The following is a 21517-nucleotide window of genomic DNA, read 5'->3' as shown; positions in this document are numbered from 1 at the left end:
CTTTTTGAGGAACCACCAAACTGCCTTCCACAGTGGTTGCACCCTTTGACATTCCCACCAACAGTGGATAAGTGTGCCTCTTTCTCCGCATCCTCTCCAGCACTTGTCATTTTCTGTTTTGTTGATAATGGCCATTCTGGTGGGTGTGAGATGATATCTCATTGTGGTTTTGATTTGCATTTCTCTAATGGCCAGGGACATTGAGCATCTCTTCATGTGCCTCTTGGCCATCCGTATTTCCTCTTCTGAGAGGTGTCTGTTCAAGTCTTTTTCCCATTTTGTAATTGGGTTGGCTGTCTTTTTGTTGTTGAGATGAACAATCTCTTTATAAATTCTGGATACTAGACCTTTATCTGATATATCATTTCCAAATATTGTCTCCCATTGTGAAGGCTGTCTTTCTACTTTCTTGATGAAGTTCTTTGATGCACAAAAGTGTTTAATTTTGAGGAGTTCCCATTTATTTATTTCCTTCTTCAGTGCTCTTGCTTTAGGTTTAAGGTCCATAAAACCGCCTCCAGTTGTAAGATCCATAAGATATCTCCCTACATTTTCCTCTAACTGTTTTATGGTCTTAGACCTAATGTTTAGATCTTTGATCCATTTTGAGTTAACTTTTGTATAGGGTGTGAGAGATGGGTCTTCTTTCATTCTTTTGCATATGGATATCCAGTTCTCTAGGCACCATTTATTGAAGAGACTGCTCTGTCCCAGGTGAGTTGGCTTGACTGCCTTATCAAAGATCAAATGTCCATAGATGAGAGGGTCTATATCTGAGCACTCTATTCGATTCCATTGGTCGATATATCTATCTTTATGCCAATACCATGCTGTTTTGACCACTGTGGCTTCATAATATGCCTTAAAGTCAGGCAGCGCGAGACCTCCAGATTCGTTTTTTTTCCTCAAGATGTTTTTAGCAATTCGGGGCACCCTGCCCTTCCAGATAAATTTGCTTATTGGTTTTTCTATTTCTGAAAAATAAGTTGTTGGGATTTTGATTGGTATTGCATTGAATCTGTAAATCAATTTAGGTAGGATTGACATCTTAACTATATTTAGTCTTCCAATCCATGAACACGGTATGCCCTTCCATCTATTTAGGTCTTCTGTGATTTCTTTTAGCAGTTTTTTGTAGTTTTCTTTATATAGGTTTTTTGTCTCTTTAGTTAAATTTATTCCTAGGTATTTTATTCTTTTAGTTGCAATTGTAAATGGGATTCGTTTCTTGATTTCCCCCTCAGCTTGTTCATTACTAGTGTATAGAAATGCTACAGATTTTTGAATGTTGATCTTGTAACCTGCTACTTTGCTGTACTCATTTATTAGCTCTAGTAGTTTTGTTGTGGATTTTTCCGGGTTTTCGACGTATAGTATCATATCGTCTGCAAACAGTGATAGTTTTACTTCTTCCTTTCCAATTTTGATGCCTTGTATTTCTTTTTCTTGTCTAATTGCTCTGGCTAGAACCTCCAACACAATGTTGAATAATAGTGGTGATAGTGGACATCCTTGTCTTGTTCCTGATCTTAGGGGGAAAGTTTTCAATTTTTCCCCATTGAGGATGATATTAGCTGTGGGTTTTTCATATATTCCCTCTATCATTTTAAGGAAGTTCCCTTGTATTCCTATCTTTTGAAGTGTTTTCAACAGGAAAGGATGTTGAATCTTGTCGAATGCCTTCTCTGCATCAATTGAGATGATCATGTGATTTTTCTGCTTTGATTTGTTGATATGGTGTATTACATTAATTGATTTTCTTATGTTGAACCATCCTTGCATACCTGGGATGAATCCTACTTGGTCATGATGTATAATTCTTTTAATGTGTTGTTGGATACAATTTGCTAGAATTTTATTGAGGATTTTTGCATCTGTATTCATTAGAGAGATTGGTCTGTAGTTTTCTTTTTTTGTAATATCTTTGCCTGGTTTTGGTATGAGGGTGATGTTGGCTTCATAGAATGAATTAGGTAGTTTTCCCTCCACTTCAATTTTTTTGAAGAGTTTGAAGAGAATTGGTACTAATTCTTTCTGGAACGTTTGGTAGAATTCACATGTGAAGCCATCTGGTCCTGGACTTTTCTTTTTAGGAAGCTTTTGAATGACTAATTCAATTTCTTTACTTGTTATTGGTTTGTTGAGGTCATCTATGTCTTCTTGAGTCAAAGTTGGTTGTTCATGTCTTTCCAGGAACCCGTCCATTTCCTCTAAATTGTTGTATTTATTAGCGTAAAGTTGTTCATAGTATCCTGTTATTACCTCCTTTATTTCTGTGAGGTCAGTAGTTATGTCTCCTCTTCCATTTCTGATCTTATTTATTTGCATCCTCTCTCTTCTTCTTTTTGTCAATCTTGATAGGGGCCCATCAATCTTATTGATTTTCTCATAGAACCAACTTCTGGTCTTATTGATTTTCTCTACTGTTTTCATATTTTCAATTTCATTTATTTCTGCTCTGATCTTTGTTATTTCTTTCCTTTTGCTTGCTTTGGGATTAGTTTGCTGTTCTTTCTCCAGTTCTTCCAATTGAACAGTTAATTCCTGCATTTTTGCCTTTTCTTCTTTTCTGATATAGGCATTTAGGGCAATAAATTTCCCTCTTAGCACTGCCTTTGCTGCATCCCATAAGTTTTGATATGTTGTGTTTTCATTTTCATTTGCCTCGAGGTATTTACTAATTTCTCTTGCAATTTCTTCCTTGACCCACTCGTTGTTTAAGAGTGTGTTGTTGAGCCTCCAGGTATTTGTGAATTTTCTGGCATTCTGCCTATTATTGATTTCCAACTTCATTCCTTTATGATCCGAGAAAGTGTTGTGTATGATTTCAACCTTTTTAAATTTGTTAAGACTTGCTTTGTGACCCAGCATATGGTCTATCTTTGAGAATGATCCATGAGCACTTGAGAAAAAGGTGTATCCTGCTGTTGTGGGATGTAATGTCCTATAAATATCTGTTAAGTCTAGCTCATTTATGGTAATATTCAGATTCTCTATTTCTTTATTGATCCTCTGTCTAGATGTTCTGTCCATTGATGAGAGTGGGGAATTGAAGTCTCCAACTATTATGGTACTTGTGTCTATTTCCCTTTTCAGTGTTTGCAGTGTATTCCTCACGTATTTTGGGGCATTCTGGTTCGGTGCATAAATATTTATGATTGTTATGTCTTCTTGTTTAATTGTTCCTTTTATTAGTATATAGTGTCCTTCTTTGTCTCTTTTAACTGTTTTACATTTGAAGTCTAACTTGTTGGATATTAGTATAGCCACTCCTGCTCTTTTCTGGTTGTTATTTGCATGAAATATCTTTTCCCAACCTTTCACTTTCAACCTATGTTTATCTTTGGGTCTAAGATGTGTTTCCTGTAGACAGCATATAGAAGGATCCTGTTTTTTAATCCATTCTGCCAATCTATGTCTTTTGATTGGGGAATTCAGTCCATTAACATTTAGTGTTATTACTGTTTGGATAATATTTTCCTCTGCCATTTTGCCTTTTGTATTATATATATATCATATCTGACTTTCCTTCTTTCTACACTCTTCTCCATACCTCTCTCTTCTGTCTTTTTGGTTCTGACTCTAGTGCTCCCTTTAGTATTTTCAAGAGCCTTTCTTAAGTGAAGCTAACCTCTTGTTGGTGCCTTAATTTGGACATTTTTCATAGGCTTGCCTTAATGTGGACATTTTCACCGCCTTAGAACTGTAATCTTGCAACTTAATAAATTCCCCTTTTAAAAAGCTGTTTCGTTTCTGGTATATCGCATTCCGGCGGCCTGCAAACTAGAACAGGATTTAATAAATGAGTATGACTGCTGAATCATTATATTGATATTTCTTTTGGCTTCCAGTGTCTTGGAAGAGCTAAAAGAAAAAACAAAAATCTTGGAACCGTAACCCATGCCAAACTTTACAATCTGTTCTATACCTACCTGTTAAAATGGACTTGGAAATTTGTTACTCCTTTGTATATATGTTATATTTCACAATTTTAAAAAGAGGCTATAGGGATCGTGGTAAGAATTGCATTGGCTCCCTACATTTCTTTGGGGAATATTGCCACCTTAATGGTATTAAATCTTCTGATCCATGACCTTGGGTTGTATTTCCATTTGTTTATGTCTTTCAGCAATGTTTTGCAGTTTTCAGTGTACAAGTCTTAACACCACTTGGGTAAGTTTATTTCTATGTATTTTTTTTTGATACTATTGTAAAGGGAATTTCTTTCTTAATTCCTATTTCAGACTGTTCACTGCTAGTGGAAAGAAAACGACTGATTTTTTTGCATGTTGCTCTCGCATGCTGAAACTTTGCAGAATTTGTTTATTACTGCTAATAGTTTGAATGTGTGTTCTCTCTTATTTTCTGTACATAAGATACTGTCATCTGTGAATACAGGTAGTTTTACCTCTTCTTTTCTAATATGGATGCCTTTTATTTCTTTTTGTTTTTCTCATCTAGAACTTGAAAAGAAAGGCAAAAGCAGGTGTCCTTGTTTTGTTCCTGATCTTAGGGGGAAAGCTTTCAGTGTTTATGATGTTAGCTGTCGGTGTTTTTATACATTGCTGAGCCTTTGTTTCTTAAACATCATTTCAAGGGAGTCTTCCCACGCAGCTCACGATGTTTGTAGAGTGTTCTAGTGGCATGCAATGTTTTTAGCCATTCACATACTAGAAGTCTTGGAATTGTGTTGGACTGCTCACTAGTTACTTAGACCGCTCAATTAATTGGTTTGTTAAGTCTAATTGTGTTAGACTAAATTGTCTCTGTTCCAAGTTTCGGCCTTTAACGCGTTATTTCCAACCCTGGCCGCCAGATGGTGCTGGTAGCCAGGCAGCGCCAGAGACCCCAGCTCGCTGTGGCTGAATTACTATTACTTCGGGAGTTTTTAATAGTTTTTCTTTCCACTCAGTTTAGTATCATTCTCCGCTATTTTTTTTAAACTGTTATTGTTGCAACATACATACAACATAGCATTTCCCATTTTAACCACTTTCAAGTATACAATTCAGAGACTCCGCTAATTTTCTTCTTATATATAAGATATTCGATATTATTTTTTTATTATTATCATCATTATTCTATGGTGTTAGGTGTTTCTACATAGAACAGAATTGATTTTATTAATTTCTTGATTGGCCCAAATCTGTTTTAGTTTGTAAGCTGCTGGAATGCAATGTACCAGAAACGGAACAACTTTTAAAAAGGGAAGTTATTAAGTAGCAAGTTTACAGTTCTAAGGCTGTGAAAATGTCCAAATTAAGACAATCAGAGAAAGATACTTTAGCCCCAAAGAAACGGCCAGTGATGTTCTGGTTCTCTCTCTCAGATGGGAAGTCACACGGTGGCATCTGCTAGCTTTCTCTCCTGGCTTCTCTTTTCATAAGGCTTCCTGGGGCGGGGGTGGGGTGGGGGTGGGGGCTCTTTATGCATCCCCAAAGGTCTCTTGCTGCAGGAGCTCTGTTGGCTCTAAAACTTTTTCCAAAACGGTTCCCACTTGAAGAGCTCCAGTAAGCAACCCCACCTTAAGTGGGTGGAGACACATCTCCATGGAAACTATCTAATCAAAAGTTATCGCCCACAATTGGGTGGGTCACATCTCCATGGACACAATAAAAAAAGCTCCCACCCGGCAATATTGAATGAGGATTAAAGGACAGAGCTTTTCTGGGGTCCATAACAGTTTCAGCCGGCACACTCATTAACTTAGAATCGGCATTCAGTGTTCCCAGTTGGCCTAAATCTGATTTTTATTGGACTGTCATTACAAATTACTGTTTTTCAGAAACCAGTTTTTTTTAAAGTTCATATCTAAACGCGTGATTGTTGAACGTGACTAGTGAAACTGAGGCATTAAAGAGATCAAATCTGCAATAGGGTTTTATTATTTTTTTTTTGCATGGGCAGGCACCAGGAATTGAACCTGGGTCTCCAGCATGGCAGGTGAGAACTCTGCCTGCTGAGCCACGATGGTCTGCTCTGCAGTCGAGTTTTATCATACATGAATCTGTGGATATTTTTGTGAATTTTTCAGAATTTTGGATTACTGGATTAAATGAAAATTCATGTTTTAATTCTTTTTACTTATTGTATGTTTATTATTTTCAAATGAAAACATCCTTAAGCATGAAGATGGTCTAAAAATATTTTGAATAATCCGTTCTCTGAAGACATTAGGGCTACAACCCTCTTAACTATTTTATAATTCAATGTATTTAATCTTTACGGGTATTCATTTTTCCCACGAAATTGGATCACTTTTTTAATAGACCTGGAAAATTTTCAGATTCACAGGTAAACCCAATTGTCCAAAACCAGAGCAAAGACTTTTAAGGTGCTTTCTACAGGCCCTGTTCTAAGCTTCTCACATACAATAACTCATTCAACGCTCACAGTGGCCCTAAAGAGTGGATACTATTATTATCTCCAGTTTAAAAATGGAGACATTCATTCCAATTCACTTACAAATTCACTCCCAATTCACCTACATGACCTGTAGGTGAAAAAACAGTAAAACTCTAGGCAGCATTAGAAGGTTATCTGTGCTCTGCATATCTGTACTCGATAATTATTTTCCCCTTCACCCTAAGTATCTTATTTGCATTAAGAGCCATGAAAGAAAGCAAGAGGCCGAGTAAAGTCCGCCGGTGCCTTCCTAGAGAATGTCCGCCTCACACAGAAACAGCTCAGACTCTTCATAAATGGATGCAAAGCCAAGCCAGAAACGAAGTTGTTTTGTGAGATGAGTTAAAGCCGTATCAGATCTGATACTTATTTTATTATTTTAAACCAATACTCACTTCCTGCTTGTTTTGTGCTAGCATTGTTTTGGGGCAGTAGTTTTCACGGGGTTTTTTTTTTTTTTGGTTCCAAGAGCCCTTGACACTCTTAAAAATCATCAAGGACCCCAAAGAGCTTTAGTTTATGGGGGTTATATTCTGTTAATGTTAACTGAATAAAAAATTAAAACAAAAAAAAAATCAAAGATTTCTTTTTATTAACCCTTTCTTTGGGGGGGGGGGGGTTCCAGGAATTGAACCAGGGTCTCCCACATGGAAGGCAAGCATTCTACCGCTGAACCACCCATGCACCCTATAAATATATATATTTTTTGCATGGGCAGGCACCAGGAATCGAACCCGGGTCTCTGGCATGGCAGGCGAGAACTGCCACTGCGCCACCATGCCCACCCCCATAAATCCATTTTTAGATGACAATACTTAACCTTTTACACGTTACCATACTCCTCTGTTAGTTTCTGCTGCCTCAAGAGACCTTCCAAAAGCCAGTTTACTTCTCCGAGGCTCAGTTTCCTCAGGATAGCTTCTGGCCTTCTTTGTCTCCTAACAATGGCTCTTTCCCCTTTCCTTATCATTTTCTCAGGGTCTCTAAGTACAAAATCTGTTCTGGGTCTTCATTTGGGGACAGTCACTGTCCAGTGATTGAATTGGCTATTCTTATCCCAGGGAATTCTCCCTGGATGTATTCAGCTCTGGCTGCAAAGAAGCAAAGAAGCTTTGGCCTGCCACTCGACCAAACCAACCCGCAATTAACAAATACCACAACACAGTGGCTTAAATCGGTTTTTGTTTTGACTTTTTTTTAAACAAAAACAGTAATTAGAGCTTTCAGAATTGAAGGAAACAGGGCCTTCTCATCTTTGTGCTGTGCCACCCTCAGTGTATGGCAAAATGGGCCCAATACAGCTGCAACAGCTCCAAGCATCATACTCCCAGAGAACCACAGCCAAAGCCAGGAGGGGAAAAAAAACAACAACAAAGAGTTAATCCTCCTGGATTCTTTAATCTGGGGAATAAAACTTCCCAAAAGTCCATCAGCAAACTTCCCCTTGCGTCTTCCAGGTCCCATGAACTTGCCTCGAACATGACAGCGTGTGGCAATAGATCTGCTGCTGCCGCCCCAACACATCAGAATTTTAGTACCAAGCCAAAAGCCAGATGGCTGCTGGATAAGCCACACGCAGCCTCTCCCGGGGATCCCACAGGGTCTCCATCCAGCTGGAGCTGTCACCTGCCACAACAAACTGGATCACAGAGATAAGCTGACATGCCCAAGGTCACAGAGGGAGCAACTAAGAGAAAGGTTTGGAATCCAGACCTGCTACCAGATGCTCTCGGTCCTAATACCTGGCTCTTTCCCTCCCCCCACATAGCAACTGTTAGAAAGTGTGCAAGAGGGCTAAGGTTAGGGCATGGACTCACACAGACAAATCAGTGGGGACTATGTTTTATAGACTTCTTGATGTTCCCTCCCTTCAAAGATCCAGCATCTTGCCTCTCTCCCCAGCCAGCATCGCCCACCATCTGCAGTACCGGCGGAGGGCGCTGGGGAGCCACAGTAGGGCTGAAAGCAGGGGAGGGGCGGAGGCAGGTCTAGTTGTAGAAAGACCGCTTAGGGTCCACGTCGGGGCTAAGGGGCCAGAGACGAGAGGACAGATAAAGCAGCCACGGCCAGGAGAAACAGGGCCTGGGGACCGACGGGCTTTGACGGGAAGGGGACAGTGTTGAGATCTGGCTTAGGGTCTGCGTGGACGGTGGGGCTGTCCCCAAGATGGGGAAATGCGAGGAGGAGCAGGTTGGTGGAGAGAGAGGCTAAGCTCCGTCTGGCATGCAGTGGAAAGGCCCTCTCAGGGTCTGCAGAACACCGGGCGCTCGGACTGCGGAGTCACTGGAGATAACAGCTAACTCTTGTTCTTTGGCATTTTATTTCAAAATTGCAACGAGAAAAAAAAAAAAGAAAATAAACGGCAGCACCGGGGGTTTCCGGCCTGAGGACGGTGAATATGCGGAGTCAGGGCCAAGGTGCCTCTTGACCCCACGCTCCGGACCAGCGAGGGGACCAGATAGATCCCCGAAGCCCGGGCGGCGGAGCAAGGGGCCGGGACGCCTGGCTCCGGTCCTTCTGGCTTTGGGAGTGTAGCGACCACGTGGCGGCGCCAGAGACCCAGGCGTCCCGGCGTCCCGGCCTTTTACTTCATATTGCACTTCAGGTGAGTCATTGGTGGGAGAGAGGTGAGGGTTGGTGGGAACCAAGTGCTACAAGTCGGTGGATCCCGGGTGGGGGGGTCGGGCACCAGCCCTCGGCGTCACACCGGGAGAATCCATTCGTGGGCGCCCGTTCCGTACTGCCGTGCAAAGGAAGCCGAGCGTGAGGTGGAAGTCGCACTACCAACTCCCAGCAGCCCTCGGGGCGCCCCAGCCTGAGCGCTAACGGAGCAGTGCCCCAGGACCTCATGGGAAATGTAGTCCGCGGAGGGGGGACTGATGAAGAAGCTTAAGGGAGGAGGGTTATTTTAAGGCTCGAAGGCTCTTGCAAAAAGAAGTTAACCGTGACAGCCCGGATGAGAAAAAGTGCAGTTCTTTGGCCCAGTGGCCAAACGGAGACCCCAGGGTTCCAGGGGGGCTCATGGGAGGCTGATTTTGAAGTCAAAGTGTTGACTAAGGGCCCAAAGGTTATGAGAAAGGAATTTCTCACCAGAAGGATGCCCAGGACCCGCAGAGACTTGTGAGAAAAGAATACCTAGGGCCCACAAGGGATTGTGGGAAAGGGATTTCTCACCAGAGGACACCCAGGGCCCGCAAAGGCCTGTGGGAAGGGGCTTTCTCACACCAAAGAGCTAGCTCCAGGCTCATAGGCCAAAGTTATTTAGCCCCAAGGGGTGTTCCAGGTCACAGAGACTCTCAAAACAAACACTCAGGCTGGAGCCCATGGGAGGGGCCGTTATCTGCTCCTCACACTATTGGCATAGGGGGAGGGGCGGCCCTGACTCTGCTCTCAGTCCAGAGGCTCATGGGATGGGAACTTTCTGGGGAACAAGCATCTAGCCCGTTTCCCCGGGGGGCACCTCACCTGGATGGCCTTCAACTCCTTCTGGAAGCGGAGAATAAGCTCAGGCCCATTTTCCATGGTGGGAATGTGGAGTTGCTGGGGAGGAAAGGGCCATGAGGACCCGGCCCCTCTCAGCCCCTTCCCTCCCGCCCCCAGTGGCAGCCCCGCCTCACCTGGCCTTGGTACAGGATGCGGTGCACCGGGCTCACCTGGCACGCGGTGCCGGAGCCAAAGACTTCCCGCACCCGCCCCTCCTCCAGCGCCCGCACCAATTCCTTCATGGTGATCTTGCGTTCTACCACCCGGAACTCACCCTGCAGGGGGCAAGGGGCCAGGGTACAGTGGGCCGGGAAGGCTGACCTGCTGCAGTCCCCTGCCTCTCCCTCCCTCCCTAAGGATGGTGAGGAGTACAGGGACAGAAACCCAGAACAAAGGGGCAGAGACCCAGAGACATACCCGGGTACCCTAGGCGACCCCCCACCCACCCCAAACACGGGCTCCCACTGCAGACCCCTGATACCCTGGGCCCCAATGCCCCGTGGCCCTGAGCTCCCACACCCTCACCCAGGACTGAGCCAGGTCCAGAAGACTCTGTCTGACAACTCCAGGCAGGATGATGCCGTCCAGGGGGGGAGTGACCAGCTCCAGGGCTTGGGCAGGTGGAAGGGGTGGGGATGGGGCGTTATACCCTCATCTCCAAACCTGCCCCCCACCCCCCAATCTTCTCAGGAGTCACAAGCCCCCACCCCACCCCAGGATCCCTGGGCCCCAAAGTCTATGAGGAAGGTGGGAACACCTGCTTGCAAGGTGTCATCTGGGAGGGGGCCAGGGCCTGGGCTGGCTCACCCCCGTCCTCGTGGGTCCAGTAGACGAAGATGTTCATGGTGCCCACCTCGGTGAGCTGGTGGTCAGGCCCGTACAGCCAGAGCACCTGCTCACAGCCCTTCTTCTGTGCCTCCTGCTGCACGAACACTGTGGGCCCATAATTCCTGGTGGAGGGCAGCCTGGTGGGCCCGGGGACAAGGGAGCCCCATCCTTCCACACACACACACATGCACACACACACACATGCACAGCCCCAAGGGGTCTTTCCACCCCCAGGGCTGACCCTGCCCCCTCCCCTGCTCTGAACCTTCTATGGCTCCCTAGCACCCCAGAACAAGATCCTGGCCCCTCAGCCCACATTCAAAGCTTGGCCTGTTCTGTGACTACTTCATAAGCCTTTGGCAAAAGCCAAATTTATTTTGTTTCCCTGGCCACCATCCGTGACCCTGGCCACCCGCTACACCTGTTCCTGCTGGTGGGATTACCATCTGTACCCGGAAAATGTTTCCTCTTACCCATTGGACTTGGTCAAGGGGTCAGCTTCTCTGTGGAGCCCTCCCCATCCCTGAAGCCTGGTCAGGGCATTGCTGAGCTGTCACAGCACCCTGGGTCACGTCCATCAGAGGACATGTCACTCTGCATTGTGGAGCCCTCGAGAGCAGAGCTTGGCTCTGACTCATCTGGGTTCCCAGTGTCACCTGGCATGCAGCCTGGTCTGAGGACACTTCCCAGGTATGTGCTGAATGAACAAATACTCCCCGCTCCCCTGCTGTAACCATACTCTCTGTCCCGGGCCCGCGGTGCAGAGGGGACACCCCACTTTAACTCCTTCCGAGCTGCTGTTATGAACACTGTGGGCCCATAATTCCTGGTGGAGGGCAGCCTGGTGGGCCCGGGGACAAGGGAGCCCCATCCTTCCACACACACACACACGCACACACACATGTGCACAGCCCCAGAGGGGTTTTTCCACCCCCAGGGCTGACCCTGCCCCTCTCCTGCTCTGAACCTTCTGTGGCTCCCTAGCACCCCAGAACAAGATCCTGGCCCCTCGGCCCACATTCAAAGCTTGGTCTGTTCTGTGACTACTTCATAAGCCTGTGGCAAAAGCCAAACTTATTTTGTTTCCCTGGCCACCCCCTACACCTGTTCCTGCTGGTGGGATTACCATCTGTACCCGGAAAATGTTTCCTCTCACCCACTGGACTTGGTCAAGGGGTCACCTTCTCTGTGGAGCCCTCCCCATTCCTGAAGCCTGGTCAGGGCATTGCTGAGCTGTCACAGAACCCTGGGTCACCTCCATCAGAGGATATGTCACTCTGCATTGTGGGACCCTCGAGGGCAGAGCTTGGCTCTGACTCATCTGGGTTCCCAGTGTCACCTGGCATGCAGCCTGGTCTGAGGAGACCTCCCGGGTATGTGCTGAATGAACAAATATTCCCCGCTCCCCTGCCGTGACCACACTCTCTGTCCCAACACACCCCATCCTGGCAGGGGCCAGGCAGCCTGAGAGTCTCCTCCTTGAAAGTCCACACACAGAGTGGCCAACGCCAGGGAACTGGGGGGTGCTGGGCCCAGCCTGTGTGTTCAGGGAAGGCTTCCCCGGGAGAGACAAATGAGCTAAGCTTAAACTTCATTTCTGGAGGCTTCCCTGGGGTCCATTCTGGTTTCCCCACTGACCTTTCAGCCCATCCCTTCCCATCTATCCTGGCACCTGTTTGTCCTGCAGCAGAATAAGCCCCTTCCACTCCCAGTTTGTTTCCAAGGGCCAGGGAGGTGTCAGGGACTCAGCACTGAGTGCTGAGCCCCACTAATGGACCCCACACTGCAGAGGAGGAGCCCGAGGGCCCGAGCAGGAACATGGCATCCGATGTCCCAACCACGCGCAACCAGACCAGGGAGGACAAAGGCGACATGCTAGAGACGGCCGGGGAGCATGGGCACGAGAATCTGTCTCCTGTTAGAGCGGAGCCCGCTGGGACTGATGTGGGGTGGCGACTTACCCCCCTAGCTTGCAGTCGCCCACACCGCCGACCCAAGCCCGGATGTATTTTGGGTCCGCCAGGAGGGACACGGGGGTCACGGAGCCGCCGGGGAAGTATGAGCCCACCGGACAGAGAATGACGAAAAGCAGGGCTTGCGAGATAGAGCCGACACCCAGGGAGGGCTGCGAGGGGCAGAGGGGGCGTCAGGGACCCGAGGGCCCTTGGCCGGGGGCGCCCTCCACCCCGACGCAGGTCCCCGGGACCGGGCGCGCCCACCTCGGTCCCGAGGAGCACGGGCCGCACGTAGAGGCTGGTGCCGGCGCCCCCCGGCACCCAGTCCTGGTCCACCTGGATGAGCTGGCGGATGCACTCGAGCAGCTCGGCCTTGTCGAAGGGCTGGCGTGGGGGGAGGGGGGGAGGCGGGTCAGGGGCTCCCGGGGCGCCTCCCCCCGGCCCGCGCCCCCGCCCCCAGCCGCTCACCGGCAGGCACAGGCGCAGTGTCGAGCGCAGCATCCGGTCCATGTTGAGCCAGGGTCGGAAGAGGCGCACGCGCTGGTCCCCGCCCTTGTAGGCCTTCAGGCCCTCAAAGAGCTGCGGGCACAGGCGGGCGACCGCTCAGGGCTCGGGGCCCCCCACGGCGTCCTGGGGAGACATCGGGACCAGAGAGAGAGAGAGGAGAGGGACGGGGCGCCGCAGAGAAGGGCCAGAGGTGGAGACAGACTGAGAGGGAGAGGAGGGCCCAGGAGAGATTGACCCGCTGAGGCCCAGAGACAGTGAGACAGAGACCCAGAGACACACAGGAGAGCGCAGACAGCAGGGGGAGAGACCCCCGGGCCCGCGGTGCAGAGGGGACACCCCACTTTAACTCCTTCCGAGCTGCTGTTAATATTTTCCGGGCATGATGACGTTTTCAGAGGGTCTCTGCATTTGAGAGGCATGCTGAAATATTTATGGGTGTAATCCTACCAGGTCTGGGATTGGCTTCAGAATAACCCAGGAACAGGCAAGGGTGCGCACAAAAAAGACGAAATTGTGGCCGGCAGGTATCGACAATGCAATTGGGTGGACGGGGTTATGTGCGTATATTACTCCCTCTACTTTAAAGGCTTGAAATTTCCTATGGTAGTAATAATAATTTTTTTAAAGGTTTAATTAAAAATAAAAGGCTAAAAAAAAAAGAAAATTTTTAAAAAGGGCGGTGCAATGGTGGCTCAGTGGCATAATTCTTGCCTGCCATGCAGAGAGCCGAGTTTGATTCCTGGAGCCTACCCATGCCAAAAAAAAAAAAAGAAAAAGAAATGAAATGAAAGGCTATCCCTCACCCGTTCACCTAAGCCGGCAGTGTTCCCAGGATACAGTCCAGACTCTCAGGTATGGTGTGCTCGGGCCTCTAGCACTTCCAGCCGCCAACACTTACGCTCTGCCCAGGGTACCCCTGTGGCTACCCGGTGGCCTCCCCCTGCTCCCCATGGCCCCAGGCTCCCCCCACCCCATCCCCCAAGTCCACCTCAGCCCGGGTTCCCTGCTAGGAAAACGCTCCCCCTTGCTTCACTTCCTTTCTTCCAACTCATTGCTTAGGGCTCAGCTTGAAAGTTACCATGATGGGGCTCTCAGCACCAGGCAGGTGAGAGCACCTCTGTGTTTGCTTTTTCAGTGTTTGCCCCATTGCAGAATGGGGGTGCCCAGGGAGGGACCAGAGCCAACACGTTTGCCAGAGTATACACAGATACACACACACACAGCCCTCTTTGCCCAGGGCAGGCTTAGCGAGAAATAGGTGTTTGCTGAATGAATGAATGAATGAATGAACAAGGAAGGGAAGCATGCAAAAATATCCAGGGCATGAAGGGTTTGAGGGGAGGGGAAAAATAATAAGGGCAAGAGGTGGGGGTGGGGAATAGCCCTGGCAGACATTAAAACGGATTATAAACCTACACTCTTTCAGACAATGTTGACATTAGCCTGTGGGTAGAGAGATTGAGCAACAGAAAAGACTAGAAAGTGGAATTTAAATCAATAGGGTAAACATGGTTAATTCAGTGCATGTTTTGGGAAGTATCCATTGAGGAAGAAAAAAGAAAGTAAACCAGATTCTTATCTCATACATCACACCAGTAAAAATTCCAGGTGGGTTAAAAGTTTCACTTTTAAAACAGCACCATAAAGGCTACAGAAGGAAACACAAGATAAAAGTTTTATATCATGGATTGGGAATAGTCGCTCAAGTATGACAAACTACTGAAGCCCAAAACGGAAAAGACTGATACATTTGACAACATCAAAATAAAACATCTACCACATGGCAAAAACCACAGTCAAAAGACAAGCGACAACACACTGGTATAAAATTTTCAAGTCATAAAGCAAATGATCACTTTTTGTGATATATAAAGTGTCCCTACAAATCAGTTTTTTTAAAAAACCTGACCTGAAAGAAAAATGAGCCTTGCAGGAAGATGGTTCAAAGAAACACAAATGATTCTTAGGCCTGCGAAAAGATGCACAGCTTCATTCACAATTTGGGGTGAGCTGCAAATTTAAATTGCACTGGATGGAATACCTTTAAAACCATTTCAGAGATTGGCAAAGATCCAAGTTTGACAAAGGCTGTCCATGGTTTGGGGGAAGAGGCTGCACTGGTGGGGGTAGAAATTGATAACAACATCTCTGGAGGTTAGTGTGACCAAATCTACCCAAACAGAGAGAAATATGTTCTTTGATTCAACCATCTAGAAGTTCTAGAAACTGAGCTGACAGATACAGCTACACTTAAAGAAGCAATGCTGTACTAGGCTATTGGTTGCAAAAGTATATACCGTAGCACAAAACTGGAAACAACCTAAGTGTCCAAAGAAGTGCAGTGTTAGAGTCAAATAATATGTAGCTGTAAAAACAAAGGGAAAAGTGCTTCTAGGCAAGATACAAGGGAGTGTTGCGCTAGCTATGGGCGGTTGGATTATGGACCCCCCAAAACACATGTTCTTAATCTTAGTTCACATCCCTGTGGGTATGAACCCATTGCAAATAGGACCTCTTGCAGATAATATTTTTAGTGCAACTCTAACTCAAGGTTAGGTAGGAGTAGGTCTTAACCCATATATCTGGAAGCTGTATTGAGAAGACCCAGAAGTAACAGCACCTAGAAAGAAGACAACATGGCAGGAGAAAGAGATACAAGCCAAGGAACCCAAGCATTGCCAGCAGCCAGCACTAGAGTGCTACCAACCCAGGGTGAAAGCAAGTCTTCTAGCCTTAAAATCATGAGCCAATAAATTCCCATTGTTTTAGCCAACGCATTGTGTGGGATTTCTCATAGCAGCTCAGGCAAACTGAGACACTACATTTTGCATGGAAAGAGTGGTGCAAAACAATTATATACATCACCACTGTAGATGGAAAGAGCTCCGAAAGACATCATCTGCTAACGGGGCTGCCTCAGGGTAAGACAACTAGGTGGCTGGGGAATGGGGATGAGCAACCCCTTTGTATATTTTGAATGATGTGAATGGATGACCCTTTCGAAAACTGTTTTGATTTTAAAATACTCCAAAGAACATAAAGAAAAAAAAAAAAAACTACAGGTGGATACGGACAGAAAGCAGATTAGTGGTTACCAGGTGTAAGGGAAGGGGCAATGGGGAGTGACTACTGATGGGTACTGGGTTTCCTTTTGGGGTGAGGAAAAAGTTCTGGAACTAGACAGAGGTGCTGGTGGCACAATATTGTGGATGTATGTCATGCCACTGGGCTGCATGCTTTAAAATGGTGAAAATGGACAATTCTATGTTATGTATGTTTTCCCATCATAAATAATGATGAAGACAGGTGACGATGATGATGATGATGAGACAGGTGGCCCACCAGTTAACCCTATGCATGTACTAGAGAGAGGGTGACATGGAGACATGACTCTCCTGTGCCCTCAGCTGGCCTGTTTCCCTGTATGAGAGACCAGTGTATGCCAGAGCCTCTAACCCAGTACCTCATCTGCATTCACTCAACAGAAGGAAGAAGTGTCGTGTCCCCAAGAGACTGGAGGTCAACCTGGCTGTAGGGGTGGAGTGGAGAGGTGGGTGGAGGTCTCCAATCAACCACCCGCTGGGAGCACCTGCCAGTCTAGTCTATGGTCCTCAGCACCTGCCTTAGAATCGAAGTGATCCCGAAGGTGGGTCTCCTCCACAAGAATCGAGTGGAACAAGTTAAATGTTCAGACGTAGATGGGGAAAAAAAATCCTCAAAATTCTTTTTTAAAAAAAGAGAAACCAACATTCCTAATGTCACGAAACCATGACCCAGAGTGCACACCCGTTCCTGGAGCTGGAATGCGCCCATCCAAATCCTGTCTCAGCCGAGTTCTCCTGGGGAGGGTACTGCTCTCAGCCAAAGCTTTAGGTCATAAAACCAACTCCTTCTGGGTGGCTCTCCCAGTGATCCCACAGGTCCCGCCCTGCTCACGCTCACCCCACCCTGCAAAGCTGCTCCTCCTCTCAGGTCCCCATTTGGGTGCTGTCCTTTGGTCTACAAGGTCCCGTGGTCAGACTCCGGGGCTCCATCCTCGGCCCCTCCCCCCACCGCCCCACCCCCACAGGCAGGGCCACCCGCCCCAACCCTGAATCTCTTAGACCCATGGCCGTCTGTCCATCCCTGCAGCTCTGAAGCCAGCCCGGCTCTCTTCCTCTCCCAGCTGCGGCCTCCCCCTAGCCTCCCCCAGCCTCCTGGTCTCCTGCTCATCCTCCACATGGCCCAGGAGGAACCTTACTATATCCAGAGTGGGACCTGCCCTGCCCCTGTTTCTGGACCTCCACGGCTGCTCCCTCAGCTGCCCAGCGGTCCTAGTGACATCCTCAGCCCCCCACCATGCTCCAATGCCTCAATCCCCCCAGGGCATGAGACTCTTCTCCCCTCTGAGATTGTACTGGCTGTCCACGCTGCCTTAACCCCCTCCAGCTCCCTTCTTTGCAGGAGAGTCCACTTTCTTTCAACTTAGAGGTTCGATCAGATGTCTCTCCTGGCCCACAATGCCTCAGCAGCCTCCATTAGAGCACAGGTAACATTGGGGTGTACCCGCATTGTGGGGTTTTCAAGACAAGGAGTCCAGCAGAGGGCCTGAGAAATCTCAGAAAAAGGATGACAAATGCACAGAGAGCAGACACGCATGAAAAACCAACCCAGCAAGACAGACCTGGGAAGATACCGAGCCAGGGGTAAGAGACACGGAGAGGGACTAGGGACAGAGGTCGGCCGCCACACCACCTGTATGGAGTAGTGGAGGCTGGAAGAGGCTGGGTGCAGTGTGAGGTTCTGGAAGGGCTTGATATGGGGGCAGCCCCAGCCCTTCTCCAGGGTCCACTCCACCATCAGCATGTGATCAGTGAATGTCTTCCCAAACATCAGGGTCTCGCCAGGGCCAGGCTTCTTGTGCGGCTCCTGTGTCATTTCCAGCTGCAGGTCTGCAGCCTGAGAAAAGAAAAGGGGCTAGGGGCCTGGAAGCCGGCTTCAACCTCCAGGTAGAAAAACTACGATTCCCATGAACACCTGGGGTGGGGGGCCATAGACAAAAGGGGTCTCTAGACCTAGAGGCTGCTGGAACCTGTAGTTTCATTTCTTCTCCACTGTCTGAGGGCTACCTACCCCTCCGTCACCCACCTTACTTTGGGCCATGGACTTTTGGAGATGCCCAAATCCAGATGCCAGCCCCCTCCTCCCTCAGACCCAGGGGTCCGGGTCTCCCTTTCACCTTGAAGCTGGAGGAGGCACATCTTCTGGGACCACACAGAAACCAAGGGACAGGGAGAAGTTTTCGAGCCCAGATCTGATGGTAGGAAGAGAAGTGAGAAAGGTGATGAGGCCAGAACAGGGGCCCAGGCACCTGGTATGCCACTTCCCACTAAGTCCCAGGCTCTGCACATCCAGGACAGGGCCTGTGACCCTGGTCAAGCCCCTTTCCCTGTCACGGGGACAGGGGGAGATTCCTGCAGAAGGCCAAGTCTCCTCCCCACCCCACCCCCAGAGGGCCACCCAGGAAAGTGCTAAGTCAGCTCCCTGTCCTCTGCACAGGGGCAAAGTCAAAAGAAGGCGCCTCCCACACCAGGGAACTTTGGCCCCAGCCTTCTGACCAGCTCAGACGAGACAGCGAGGAGGGAAGGTGCACAGGTAAGTGAAGGCTCCTGAGGGGACCCAAATTTAGACAAGGGTTAGAAAACAAGGGACCTAAATGCATGGCGCCTCTAGACGCAGGAGTCCAGGCCCCAAGACCCTTCTCCCCCAGACCCGGGGGAGACGCAGGAGTCCAGGCCCCCAGCCCCTCCTCCCCCAGACCCGGGGTTCCAGGCCCCCAGCCCATCCTCCCTCAGGCCCAGGGGTCCTGGCCCTCAGTCCCTCCCCCCTCAGACCCCAGGGGTCCCTTATTCTTTCAGGACATTAGGTATCAGCTGGGCTCTCAGATCACCCAAAGCCCAATCCCATACCTGGTTCACTTTTTGGTGACTTCACTTCCTATGAAGTCCCAGGGCTGAGGGCAGACACATGGATCAGGGGCCACCCAGAGTCTGGGGCCACCCTGGTCGTCACCAGACAAAGCTTAGGCACACTCTTCCCTCCCTGCCTTGCCGGAAGCCAGCAGGGAGGGTAGGGCTGGCTGGGTCCAGCAGAATGGCCCCTCTGCAGTGTCCTTGGACCTCTCAATGCCCCTTTCCCAGCTGTGTCAGGAGGCAGCTAGGTGGTGGCAGTGAGTTGGAGAGGGGTGGACAGAACGTTCTGGTCTGCTCCCCGCCTGGGGGCTGGGGGAGCTGGTACCAGGTAGTGGTAGTGAGACCGGATGTGAATGGCAGTACGGGGTCACGGGGGACACGGGGGCTGTGGGAAGACTATGTCCTGAAGCCTGGACTGTGAGGCCTGAGGTGTGGTCCTGGGTGGCGTGGGGCCAAAGGGCCTGTGGGAGGGTTAGAGTGTGGGCCCAGAGCATGGCCTCCAGGTGGCGACCTGGAGCCTGCACCGCCCAGGGCCCCGCTTCGCTCAGGAGGGGACAGGATCCCCACAGTGTGGAGAGAGGACAGACACACAGTAGGCAGACAGCTAACCTCTGTGCAGGAGGGGACAGGATCCCCACAGCGTGGAGAGAGGACGACACACGGTGGGCAGACAGCTAGCCTCTGTGCAGGAGGGGACAGGATCCCCACAGCGTGGAGAGAGGACGGACACACAGTGGGCAGACAGCTAGCCTCTGTGCAGGAGGGGACAGGGTCCCCACAGGGTGGAGAGAGGATGGACACACAGTGGGCAGACAGCTAGCCTCTGTGCAGGAGGGGACAGGATCCCCACAGCGTAGAGAGAGGACGGACACACAGTGGGCAGAGAGCTAGCCTCTGTGCAGGAGGGGACAGGGTCCCCACAGCGTGGAGACACAGAGGACGGACACACAGTAGGCAGACAGCTAGCCTCTGTGCAGGAGAGCCGACACTCGGAGGGAACTGAGACAGACGGAGAGTGGGCCGGAAAAAGAGTAAAAGAGGGAAAAGGAATTGTGAGAAGACAAAGAGACCCAGAAATGGAAAACAAATTGAAAAGAACAAATCGAGACCAAAAGATGCTGAAATAGATACGTTCCTAACAAGACAGACAAAGAAGAAAAGCCAAGAGCAACAGAGTAAAAAAGACTGAGAGCCTGATAAACAGAAACTATGAGAGAGAGAGAGAGGAGGGAAGGGGAAAGAAATAGGCCAAGATCAGATTCAGATTCAAGTGACAAAGCACACAGGGGAAGGGACACCCTGAGAGATAAGGAGAGACTGGGAGAGACAGAGAAGGCGGATGCCTGGAGAGAAGTTGGCAGAGCTGTTAAGGGCCAGAGACAGGAGTGGGGAAAAGAAAAAAGTGAGAATTGAAACAACAGACATCCTTGAGGCAGAGAGAAAGCAGTAGGCAGGGTGTCTGGGCAATTATAACCCACGCTGGGCCCGGAGGCCCTGTAATGCTGGGAGAAGCTTCCTCTTCCTAGGATATCCCTCTAGGGGCAGGGACCTCAGCTCAGGGAACGAGTCCCACTGTCTTGTCACCCAGGACTGGGCTGACCCTAGATGGTAAATGATTACCTAAATTTAATGGTAAAATTATTAGGACAAGGGTGTAAAAGGATTGGGACTAAATTTAAAAATAAGAAAGGGGTGAGGGGCAGGGCTCTGTGACAGGACAGAGCCCCCACACCGTCCTAGGACAGCCCAGGACGCTCCACAGCACAACTCCAGACTGCCCCCACCTCAGCCATGTTGTCCCAACCCTACCACCACCACAGCCCAGGATGTCTCTCTCAAAGCCCAGGACTGTTCCCTTCCCACCCCAGTACCATCGCCACATTACAGCCCAGTATTGTCCCTGTCACAGACCAGGACATCCCCCCCCCCCCCGATCCCCACACTCACAGCCTAAGACTGCCCTGCCCTGGTCATACACCTAGGGCTGCCTCCATTAAAGGCCAGGACTGTCCCTTTCATAGCCCCAGGGCTGTCCCTGTCAAGGTACAAGACTACTGTCACTATAGCCTGGCAGTGTCCCCTTCACACCCCAGCACTGTCCCCACATCACAGTCCAGGGCCACACCCCTTATAGGTCAGGACTCTCCACCACAGCCTAGCCCTCTCCTCCCACCAAGTGACAAGCCGCCTCTGCCACAGCCCTGGAATGTCATCGTCAGACCCAGATTGTTCTGGTCAGAGCCCAGAATTATCCCCTCTCATCACCAAGTCTCTGAGAGAGTAAACATCAGGTTCATCTAAGAACTTAAACTCTCCTCCTATCTATTTACTCATCAGCCTGGGCTAATAGACCCAGAAAAATCACATGTCAAGACCAGGAAACACATC

The 21517-nt window shown here is 49.0% G+C and overlaps 1 protein-coding gene and 1 long non-coding RNA gene across 4 annotated transcripts in view; one reads left to right on the top strand and one right to left on the bottom strand.

The window, feature by feature from the left end:
- Positions 1-8706: 8706 nt before the first annotated feature.
- The window catches only part of BCAT2 (branched chain amino acid transaminase 2), a 13650-nt gene continuing 839 nt past the window's right edge, over positions 8707-21517 (bottom strand). Inside the window, exons 2-11 of one of the 2 annotated variants that reach the window (XM_077131234.1) lie at positions 18397-18471; positions 17913-18116; positions 13140-13250; positions 12936-13055; positions 12678-12841; positions 10696-10838; positions 10414-10499; positions 10023-10163; positions 9871-9945; positions 8707-9145 (exon numbers count right to left, since the gene is read on the bottom strand). In XM_077131234.1, coding sequence (XP_076987349.1) covers positions 9107-9145; positions 9871-9945; positions 10023-10163; positions 10414-10499; positions 10696-10838; positions 12678-12841; positions 12936-13055; positions 13140-13250; positions 17913-18116; positions 18397-18471 — 1158 coding nt within the window. In that variant the 3' untranslated portion in view covers positions 8707-9106. The other variant, XM_077131235.1, reaches the window with a different exon arrangement.
- The window catches only part of LOC143658863 (uncharacterized), an 18434-nt gene continuing 14203 nt past the window's right edge, over positions 17287-21517 (top strand). For both annotated transcript variants that reach the window (XR_013163347.1, XR_013163346.1), the window contains exons 1-2: positions 17287-17706; positions 18717-18812. This is a non-coding gene — a long non-coding RNA (uncharacterized LOC143658863). The remainder of the gene's footprint in view (positions 17707-18716; positions 18813-21517) is intronic.

Source organism: Tamandua tetradactyla, chromosome 16 (assembly GCF_023851605.1).
Source record: "Tamandua tetradactyla isolate mTamTet1 chromosome 16, mTamTet1.pri, whole genome shotgun sequence".
NCBI lineage: Eukaryota > Metazoa > Chordata > Mammalia > Pilosa > Myrmecophagidae > Tamandua > Tamandua tetradactyla.
The sequence above is the reverse complement of the archived record's forward strand: the minus strand, read 5'-3'. Positions and strand labels throughout refer to the sequence as shown.